Here is an 11,753-nt window from a genome sequence, read left to right on the forward strand (position 1 = left end):
TCTCCGGAGAAGAAGAAGAAGAGGTTTGTCGTCGGCTGAAAGACGTATTCTTGTTGTCATTGTTGTTGAGGTCGAACGGGACGTACAGGAAGCAATGGGCATTAATTTTGGAAATATGGAGAAGGCCAATGACCTGCTAGTCAAGGCAGGACTTCAGCCAGTATCAAAAAGCAGCCTGTTGTTCTACTATATGCCCATGAAGGGAGTGATTTCGTACACAATGCTGGCCAGTCAGATGCTCACCCCGGAGTTGTACCAAGACGTCACCATTTTTAGATTTTTGTAAGTTTAGGGGCACGTTACTTTAAAGAGTGTGAGACTTTGCCCTGGTGTACTGTCATTATTGGTAGATGGGTAGATTATTTACTTAGCTGATAGGTAATTAGGCGAGACATACTAGCTATATTCTGACTAGCCTGGACGAAGCCTCAACGGATACAGAAAAATTCAGGAGAACGCTCGTACTACTACCTAGCTATTTGGGGGTCATACTTTACTACCTACCTACCTATAGCTAGTAGGATAACAGTAGGCCCTAGGGATGGTTGTAGAAACCACGACACCCTAAGTGAGGTTAGGAAGGTGAGCTCTGGTTAAGTTTGGACATGGCATACTAGGAAAGGTTGGGTTTCTTTTCGTCTGCAGAACCTGTTTCCGTCATTCCATGCTCGCCCCCCTGCCTTACATTGCACATGTTAGGCCCTAGCTAAGGTCATAGATAGCCTACCAGCTTACATTTATGATAGGTTAGGCTAGGTAGGACTGCTTGTTGTGTACCAATAGCAGTACTAATAAGCCCATACTAGAATTCAATTAAAGCTGAACAATACTTTTAACAAGTTGGATTGTTTTTACCAAAGTCAAGATCATACATTATGGTAAACAACCGAGTGGACTGGCAATTCACCCCCCCCCCCCCGATTACCGCGGTTTTGGCACCCTCCGAAAAAGTACTTAAACATGTCCTGACACCGGAGATGGTCATCAGTCGTGAGGAGTTGGTGGTGATAACAGGAGCTCAAGACCTTTACTCTCCTTTCGAAGTATTTTCTTCAAAGTTAGAAATGAAGGCCATATTTTAAGATTTAAACAGAGGATAATTAAACAGAGGATAATGAAAAGTGTGGCCAACACAGTGCACACTACCCCAAAATGCTTTCGAAGTTTTTACTTACAACTCCAAATATTTCATAGATGGACACCATCTCGATGTTTGCGGAGTCACTTGTGTCAACAAACTCCCATTCCTGTGCTAAATCCCCACACCACTTGTACCCATAGACGCTGGTGCACTTTCATCACAACAATCGTAAACCCCGACCCTCTAACCAGTACTTTAGTATTCGTACTTATTCAAGGGGACTACAGCATTCTTTGCGGCGTTTTGCACTCTTCAATTGTTTATCAGTGTTGTCAATTGGTATGTGTTTACCCTCCAAACTGGGTATAAGACTTACACTAAACCGGGGGGGGAAAATAATGAAAATTAGCGTATCTATTTGTAGTTATATATACATATTACAGCAATTTTATCAATATTGCATTACTATGACAACTAGAATTCATGGAAACAATTTGTAAATGCATCGGCATATGTGTGAAGCTCCACTAGATTGGCAACGATGAGTCTTTTTGCCGTTGTCTGCTCATACTTCAGAAATATCTGTAATTTTTCGGGGTTAATTTGGTTGCTAAAAAGGGATAATAGACATGAATTAAATAATAATTTTGAAGTAAAGTTAAACTAAATAGTGAGTAAAGTAAACAATTAAGGGAATAAAGCTTTGCACCTCATAAACAGTGTCGTCGTCTGCTGCTCGTGACTGTTTGTGGTGTGAGCGCTTAGGAACCAGGAACAGCAACGTTGTTCAAGTGCAATTTGGAGTGAATTAAGACCAAAATATGTATAATTACAATCAAATAAGCAATGTGGAGTTTCAGTTGTGATGGCAGTAAGGATAAAACCACTGATTATAAGGTAAAAATGAATTCAGTTCAAACCATGACGTCAGGAATAAAAACTTTCATACTCACTAATATAGGCAACAAAACGTTTTATTGTGCTGATTACAACTGCAATCTTGAGTAAAATCAATAAAAGTTACATATACGCTAACATTGTTCAAATGAGTGCTGGGAAGGCGGTGGGGAAAAGATGATGGATTGTCTGTGGTTAGACCAGCCACCCACACGATTGCCGCCATATTGGATTTCAAAACTGCCTTGAAACATATTTACGAAAAGCTCACATGCTTATTTTAGTTGATATGGGGCTTTCATACATCACATTATGTTGACGAAACTTTCAGTCTTTTGAATGGTATGGTTAAAGTTGTAATTGTATTTTTGTTTCACCAATTAAATATCGAGTGAATAAGCCCTGGCCAGCGCGATGACGATGGATCGTCCACGGTTGTTTACCTTATTGTATATTTGAATTAAATGTAGCCTTCTTGATCAAACCCAGATTTAAGTTAGGAAACTTTAGTTGCACAAGCCCTACCTAATTTGATGTTTACCTTAGCACACTGACTTAACATTTATCTTGTCCACTGTGCTAATGCCAATCTTTGGCAAATCTATAGTCTAAATATGCATAAATTGCAAAATATTGCCTTAGGCTTGGGAATTTGAGCCAGTCAGTAATGTTATGCATGGATTTTTCAGCCCATCCAGAAGTGATTAGGTATACTAGAATGGAATGTCATATAACAAAAGTGAAATTCTTACAAAAATTAATACCGAGTAGAAACTAGACATAATTAGGAAAAGGCAGGGGCAAGGCAATTAATACCTGTGGCATGAGAGATCGTTCTTACTACAAATTCTCAAGCAAAGAGGGCAAGACTTCATAAGAATACAGTAAGGTAAACATACTAAGATGTGAGATGTTTGAATCCGGATGTTGCCACGAGAAGATCCTGTAATAATATGTACTGTAGATTAGTGTGAAATGAGGCAGAAAAATTTATTTAATAGTAACAAGAAAAGTAAAAATACAAGGTCATTAGTACAAGCAGACTAGACAACATGGACTAAGGCAATGCTAACACCCAGATCATCAAAAGTAGGTTGTTAGTAGGTCCAACATTTGCACTGAAATGATAAGGCTCTAGCAAGAGTATATTTTGTGTTTTAAATGACCACTACAGGCAGTCCCCGCTTATTGGCGGCGATTCCGTTCCCGGGGGTGTGCTGATAAGCGAAAACCACCATTAACCGAAACTCAGTGATTTATAGTCCGGATAACCAGTTACAGGCAGTCCCCGGGTTACAACGGGGGTTCCATTCTTGAGACGCATCGTAAGCTGAATGTCGTTGTAAGCTGGAACATCATGAAGAATCGTAAGAAAACCTTACTTTTAATGCTTTGGGTGCATTGAAAACTATGTTAACTGCATTCTTATTGCATTTTTCATCAAAAAAACCTTCAAATATTGATTATTGTGCGTTGGAGGCATCGTAACCCTGGAAATAATTTCTGATGAATATAATTGAAAAGTGCCTTAACCTCGGAACGTCGTAAGCCGAAACCATCGTAACCCGGGGACTGCCTGTAGAATATTTTCATGCTTGCATAGCCCACCTGTCACCTAATGTCCTAATTATAGTCTCAGTGCTTGGGCAGTGTCTCGAAGTTCCATACATCCATCCATCCTGTTTGAAGCAATGGATGCTTTCCACATGTTTTTTTATTACTGATTCTTTTGTATTTATATAGTAATTGATTTTTATATTTTACAGCGGAATACCCCAGTACATATCGCTAACAAATGCCTGCTTGGTTAATTCACTGACTGGAACAGCTTTGTACTTGTATTCTCGTCCTCATCTTGCAAAAGCAGCCCCAAAGGAAAGGATTCTGTTCTGGTAATGTTGGAAATATTTTATTTTCATTACAGTTATTGGTACACACTGTTTTTATGCATTCAACTTACCTGTCAGATATATACTTAGCTATAGACTCCGTCGTCCCCGATAGAAATTCGAATTTCGCGGCACACTCTACAGGTAGGTCAGGTGATCTACCGCCCCGCCGCTGGTGGCGGGAATAGGAATCATTCCCGTTTTCTAAGACAGATTTTCTCTATCGGCCGTGACAGCAACATTGTTGTTGTTACTCCTGATTTGATTTTCGTATTTTTTCATCGCTATTGATCTTCTAAGCCGGTTATTTTGGTGACGTATTGGATCTTTGGTTTGGCATACTCTTTCGTGGACTGTTTTTTGGACTTGGTTTTGGATATTTCTCATGATGTCGGATTCTAGCTTTACGGTTAGAAGACAGTGTGTAAATGAGGGATGCATGGTGAGGATACCGAAAGCTTCGGTAGACCCTCACACAGTTTTGTAAGGGGTGTAGAAGGAATGAATGTTCATTTCTAACACCTGTGATGAATGTGTAAATATGAATGAGGAAGAATGGAAGAATTTAAATTCATATTTAAGGAAATTAAGTATGGATAGGGCTAGGAAGGCTTCCTCCAGAAGCGTAAGTAGGTCTCGCTCTAACGAGCCTATTAAATTAACACCTAACCCTAAAACCTCTATCTTCTTCCTCTAGTACTAAGACTGCAAATCCGGCAACGGAAATTGCAGATCTTAAAGCTGCGCTACAAAGGATGGACGTCAAAATGCTGACAGTTGAAAGGTAAGCACAGTGATAGTGAATTAAGTGTCCCTAGTGCAGTGGAGGGTGCGTCTGATCGGCTCTGTCTCGCTCCCAGGCCTAGACCTCTTCCAAGCTCACAGGCCCAGAGGAGAAGGAATGTCGAAAGCCTTACGGAGGTTACGGAGAATCCCCACCGATCAGGCGTCCCCTCGGCAGATTCTGTGACGACCCGAACTGCCAAGGACGCTATCGAAAAAGCATCCTAAAGAAGTGTTTTTTTCTTCGTCAGATTCTTCACCGAATGTAAGGGATGGAGTTCTGATGAACTGTCACGCCCCTTAAAGAGAAGTTGGAAGGCTCCAACTTTGGATTCAAGCCCTGAGCTTTTCTCCGATCTATCACCTTGTGAAAAGAAGAAAAGAAGATTGGTTCCTAAACGGAAATCGGAGTTTCCTTCCGCTTCTAGACATCCCTCACCTGAATCAGGGAAGGAAAAAGAGAGTGCGGCTGCAAAGATTATCCTAAATGTGCAGGAGGCAACTTTCGGCCTTAGTAGGAGTTTTTACTAAGGAAACTCCCAGGAGAAAGGACTCTTTCCTTCCTATAAAGAAGACGAAGGGAAAGAAAGAAGAAACGGAAGTTTCGGCTTATACTCGGAGGAGTATGAAGAATGCGCCAAAACGCCAACCTGGCGCAATGCGCCAGATGCGCCAGATGAGTTTGAGACTCCATACGAGTCAGAAGAGCCAGATGCGCCATATGCGCCAGAAGAGCCAGCCTGGCGAAATGCGCCAGAAGCGCCAGATGCGCCATATGCGCCAGAAGAGCCAGCCTGGCGAAATGCGCCAGAGGCGCCATATGCGCCAGAAGCGCCAGCCTGGCGAAATGCGCCAGAGGCTCCAGATGCTCCAGAAGTGCCACCCTGCCGAAATGCGCCAGATGCGCCCAGAAGCGCCACTCTGCCGAAAGCGCTAGAAGCCAGCTTGGCGCAAGGAATCACGAGAGTCAACCCGGCGCAATGAGCACAAGTGACAAATAAGAGACGGACTTCTTCCAAAAGACAATTAAGCCAGGAAGATTTGTTTGGCTTTCGGAAGGATAAACCTTTACCTGACAAGGACTCTAGTTGTTGCACAAGCGGCCGTATTCCTTGTCAGGACATAGGTCGTTCCGGAGAAAGCGATAGGAGAGGACATCTTCGTCTGACAGAGGAGAAAGGTGTCGCACAAGCGGCCATCGCTCTTGCCAGGAGAAGGATAAGGTCGTTTTGCAGGATCAACCTATCTCTCGTAGGGACGCAAGTTATCGCACAAGCGGTCGTCGTTCTTGCGAGAGTGGGGTGGATGTTTGCAAGAGGCCAGTCTCCTACTGGAAATAAACAATCCTCTTCGGAATTGGATTTGGAAGAGATTTCGGACTCTGAAGATCACTCGGCTCCGGGTTTTGTCAGATTACAAGACGCTGGCAGCCCTCTTACTTCAAGAGTTTGGGGAATCTTTAAGCCCTACTGCTCCTCCTTCTCCAAGGTCCTTGTTTACAAGCACGAAGGTCCCGAAACAATCATCTTTTATTAAAATGAAGCCAACCATTTCCATGAACAAGGCTCTCCGATTCGTAGGAAATTGGTTGGATCCAAGGAGAAGGCGGGGAAGACAGTCTTTACCTGCCCTCCTTCCAGACTATCAGGGAAGAAGGGAATTTGGTACGAGACGGGCAAACCACGGGGTCTAGCTCTCCCGTCCACTGCCGAAGCAGATTTTTCGAATCTGGTAGATTCGTCTAGGAGACAAGCCTTGTCATCAGCAAAGATCACATGGGGGACTTCTGAGATGGACCATCTCCTCAAGGGATTGTTTAATGTCTTAGAAGTTTTTAACTTCTTAGACTGGTCCCTTGGGGTGTTGGCCAAAAAGACACAAGAGGAGGAATCTCTTAGTCCAGAAGTCCTTCATAGTGTTCTTTCCTGTATGGACAAGGCGGTCAGGATGGATCAGGAGAGGTGGCCTCTCTGTTTGGAACTGGTATTCTGAAGAAGAGAGTCTTATTTAGCTCTTTTCTGACGAAAGCAGTTACTCCTACTCAGAGGTCATCTCTTCTGTATGCTCTCTGTCGGACCAATTGTTTCCTTCAAATCTTGTAAAAGATATTTCTCATTCTTTGACAGAAAAGGCCACACAAGATCTCTTGGCCCATCTGCAAAGAAATCGAGGACTTTGGGTCCTATTAAGAGAGAGACTCGGGCTCCTCAACAGCCCTTTCGAGGAAGTACCTCGGCCAGACCCTCTTTTAAGAGAGAGGAGTGCAAGAAGAGGAGCGGTAGGCCTTCCTTCAGACCTATCAAGAGAGCTAAATGAGAAAACAGTCCTTCAAGCACCGGTAGGAGCCAGACTTCGGAAATTTTCGAAGAATGGGCTCGGAGACAGGCAGAAATTTGGTCCCTTTCCGTGGTAACAAAGGGATATATGATCCCCTTCGAGACAGACCTCCCTTGACTACGAACCCGAGGGAACTGTCAGCCCAATACAGGGACCCTGCCAAGAAAGAAAAGCATTATTGCAACTGGTAGAACAGATGTTGCAAAAGGAGGCCATCGAAGTGGTTCGGGATCCGCATTCCCGAGGATTCTACAACCGTCTTTTTCTGGTTCCGAAATCCTCGGGAGGGTGGAGACCGGTCCTGGATGTGAGCGCATTGAACCGATTTGTGGAGAACACAAAGTTCTCTATGGAAACATCAAAATCGGTTCTTGCGGCTCTTCGTCCAGGAGATTGGATGGTCTCCTTAGATCTACAAGATGCATACTTTCATGTCCCCCCTGCATCCATCATCGAAGAAATATCTCCGATTCATGATGCAGGGGAAAGTATACCAATTCAGAGCCCTATGCTTCGGCCTTTCAACGGCCCCTCAAGTGTTCACGAGGCTAATGATGAACGTTGCGAGATGGCTACATCTAGAGGGGATAAATATATCCCTTTATCTGGACGATTGGCTAATAAGAGCAAAATCGGAAATTCAGTGCTTGAAGGACTTGGAGAAGACTTTGAACTTGACAAAATCTCTGGGACTGCTCGTGAACCTCGAGAAATCACAATTGATCCCCAGACAGAACATAGTCTATCTGGGGTTTTTTATACAGATGGATTCTCGGGGTTTTCGGGCGTTTCCATCTCAAGACAGAATTACTCGAGGCTTAGAAAAGATCTCGAACTTCTTAGGGAAAGAACGGACCTCGGCGAGGGAATGGCTCAGTCTGCTGGGCACCCTTTCCTCGTTAGAGCAGTTCATTTCCCTGGGAAGATTAAATCTCAGACCTCTGCAATTTTATCTAAAGAGGATGTGGAGTCAAAAGACAGGAGACTTGTCAGACATTTTTTCCCATCCAACAGGGGATAAAATCAGACCTAAAGTGGTGGTTAACCCCATTAACAAGGAACGAAGGGGTGTCCCTCTTGATTCGGAACCCTCACGAGTGTTGTTTTCCGATGCCTCGGAAACAGGTCGGGGAGCAACACTGGGTCCAAAGGAAGTAGCAGGTGTTTGGACCAGACAACAAACTACTCTGCACATCAATGCGAAGGAACTCCTGGCAATTCATCTAGCCCTGGAATACTTCGAAGCGGAAGTCAGAGAGGCGGTAGTTCAAGTCAATTCCGACAACACCACAGCTCTGGCTTACATCCGGAATCAAGGGGGCACTACTCTTTCTCTCTGAACGAAATAGCGAGAGCTCTATTAACCTGGACAGAGGAACGGGGCTTATTCTGCGTACAGGTTTGTCCAAGGAGTAAAAAACCTAAGGGCAGACAGATTGAGCAGAAAGAACCAGGTTCTCCCGACAGAGTGGATGCTCCACTCAGAAGTCTGCAGACAAATATGGTCACTCTGGGGGAGACCCCAGATCGACCTGTTTGCCACGTTCCTCTCCAGGAAAAATAGACAACTTCTGCTCGCTAGAAGAAGATCCCAGAGCCACAGCGATCGATGCTTCCTCATGGATTGGTCAGGCATAGATGCATAGGGCCTTTCCCCATTCAAATTGCTGGGGGAAGTAGTAAGAAATTTGTGCATCGGAAGGAATGAGAATGACTCTAATTGCTCCTTTTGGCCTTCCCGAATCTGGTTCACAGAAGGTACTGGAATGGACGGTGGATTCCCCAAGATCTCTACCAGACAGGACAGATCTGCTCAGACACCCACTTCGAGAGTTCCACAAAAACATCCAAAGTCTCTCCCTGACTGCCTTTCGACTATCGAAAGACTGGTCAGAGCGAGAGGCTTTTCAAAAGAAAGTGGCAACTTCAATTGCTAGAGCCCGCAGAGCCTCTACCTGCGGGTCTACCAATCGAAGTGGGAAGTTTTCCGTAGATGGTGTAGGTCGAAGAAGCTGTCCTCTTCCAATACCTCTGTAACCGAAACCTGAAACGCGGATTTTCTCCTCTTCTTAAGAGAAGAATCCAAAATTGGCCGTATCAACTATTAAGGATATAGGAGCATGCTATCAGCTGTTTTTAGAAACAGAGGGCTGAATCTCGAGAATAATAAGGATCTTCATGACTCATCAGGTCTTTCGAGACTAAGAAATTGAGATCATCGATTCCCCCGAGTTGGAACCTGGACGTTGTCCTAAAGTTCTGATGTCGGACAGGTTCGAACCTATAGATAAAATCTCATTCAGAGATCTTACTAGCAAATGCATATTCCTGTTGGCTCTAGCAACTGCTAAGAGGATCAGTGAATTGCATGCTTTGGACTCTCGGTGGGATTTAGAAAAGACTCGGCTGTCATTCTTTCCAGGATCTTTCCTAGCGAAGAATGAGAAACCCTCTAAACCTTGGCCTAGAAGTTTCGAAGTCAAGGGACTCTCTTCTGGTAGGAAGAGAGTTGGATCGGTCCCTTTTGCCCAGTCAGGACCTTAAAAATTTTATCTTTAGAAAAGAAGGACACAGCTTCAGGGATGTCGACAAGGTTCTTGGTGTTCGGTAAGAAACCAAACCCCAATAGACCGATGTCAAAGAACGCACTGGCATTCTTTGTCAGAAATGTAATTACCGAAGCTCATAGGAATTGCCAAGAGAACTCTTTAAAGCTGCTGAGAGTGAAAGCTCACGAAGTCCGGGCTGTGGCAACTTCCCTTTCTTTTACGAAGAATATGTCCATGAGAAAACATTTTAGCAGCAATTATTGGAGGTGCAATTCAGTATTTGCCATCCCACTAGTTTAAAGGATGTTAGAATAACATACGATAAATGTTCGCTCTTGGACCTTATGTATCAGCGGATACTATGCTGGGAAATGGAGCAGGACGCTGATCCTTAAATTTGTTTTTAATATTTTTAATAATTAGTTTTAATATTGTTGTTGAGTTGTGGGGGGTTGCTTGAAAGATGTTCGATGACTCCTTCAATCGTAGTACTAACCCCAATAAGGATCAGGTGATCGGGATTAGTGTGCGGCTCTATGATCATGCCAATAGGCAAGTGTTTTGTCATGTAAGTGGATAGGACCCCATTGACAACGATCCTAAGGTTCTGAAGCGTAAGTGGGTAAGACCCCGGTAACAGACCATCAAGAACTCTTAGCATGAGGTCACTACCTCGCTGAGGCTCTTGAAGCGATACGGGCTCCTAGGCAGTAGCCATGAAGTCTTCGCTAACACAGGTAGGAATCAAGGTTTTTAATTTTATTACCTACAACATATGTTGTTTCCTGTCTATTTCAGTAGATTAGCTGTCTCTTACCCTCCGCCAAAGGTGCCAATCAGCTAAGTATATTATCTGACAGGTAAGTTGAATGCATAAAAATGTTATTGTCATGATACAATAAAGTTTTATGCATACTTACCTGGCAGATATATACAGTGTATGGCCCACCCGACCTCCCCTCAGGAGACAGGTGGAAGAGAAAATCTGTCTTAGAAACGGGCATGATTCCTATTCCCGCCACCAAGCGGCGGGCGGTAGATCACCTGACCTACCTGTAGAGTGTGCCGCGAAATTCGATTTCTATCGGGGACGACGGCCCAGTCTATAGCTAAGTATATATCTGCCAGGTAAGTATGCATAAAACTTTATTGTATCATGACAATAACATTTTAATACAGTTTCAATATTTTGTTTGCAGAAATTTATGAACCCTCTTACTTTTACCAAGCTGCATGTCTAGGACTAGAAGTCAAATGCAACAGTTGCTAAAATAAAATAAGTCAAGTGATATTTAGACAGCAGACGAGATCTGTACGGCTAGAAAGAGTTCTGCCACAGTCTCTTCAATCAAGTTCTCTCCTTTTACTTCACTTAGAATCATTTTGAGCGTATGTTTGTATTGAGACTTCTGTGAAATCCTTTTCTATATCCTCCATCCGTTTTTTTCAACATTATTTAAGTTTCCTGTATCCAGTATCATCATAGTCATGAAAAATCTTGTTTGAGATTTCTTAATATGGTGTTGATGTATTTTTGTGTTTTCTGCCATTTTCATTGAACCAGCTTTTGGCATTTTATTCCTTTTTATACCTTGTATATTTTTATACATGGGTAAAAAGATCTTAAAGTTGAGTGTGAAGTAACTTAAACATCATAGATGATAAGGTGAAGGTCCATCAGCGAATCTACCCGGAACCATAAACAAGTTGTAGAGGAACTTCCCCATCAGGGCTGTTTCATTCATCATTGACAATGTAGTTTGGATTGTGAGCTCAATTAGACTCCAGGAAAAAAAGTAATCAGTAAAATATTAGTTTGTTTAATTTTTTTAATAGCCTAAAGGTTTGTGATAATGTTAATTTGGGAAGCTTGGGAATGTTTTGAATGTTATTATACCTTTTTCTTTATTTTCCAGTGCCTTTGGAAGTACCATCTTTAACCTTGGATCCATGTTGGCCTGGGCCTTAGGCAGCACCGTAGCCCCTGGGTCTCCAGCCCTCCGTTTTCTGATGGGGGTTGGGGGAGCAGTAGGGAGGGGTACTGTATGTGGGAAACGATACATAGCTCATGTAGACTCTCAAGTTAAAATCAAAGAGTAATTAATGGCCTTGTAAATTTGAAGTGATCTTTGTACATATGGTCGAATGTTTTTTAATATTTTAGTAACGATTTAGTGGACTCTCACTAAGCATTGCACAATGAAAAGTATGATTTGT

At 43.1% G+C, this 11,753-nt stretch overlaps 1 protein-coding gene across 1 annotated transcript; it reads left to right on the top strand.

Moving 5' to 3' along the window:
* Positions 1-11,753, top strand: LOC135195719 (uncharacterized). Its single transcript, XM_064222141.1, has 3 exons — positions 1-282; positions 3,745-3,870; positions 11,453-11,753. Exons 1-3 carry the CDS (start codon positions 95-97, stop codon positions 11,634-11,636), a joined length of 498 nt encoding a protein of 165 aa, XP_064078211.1. The 5' UTR covers positions 1-94; the 3' UTR covers positions 11,637-11,753.

Source organism: Macrobrachium nipponense, chromosome 16 (assembly GCF_015104395.2).
Source record: "Macrobrachium nipponense isolate FS-2020 chromosome 16, ASM1510439v2, whole genome shotgun sequence".
NCBI lineage: Eukaryota > Metazoa > Arthropoda > Malacostraca > Decapoda > Palaemonidae > Macrobrachium > Macrobrachium nipponense.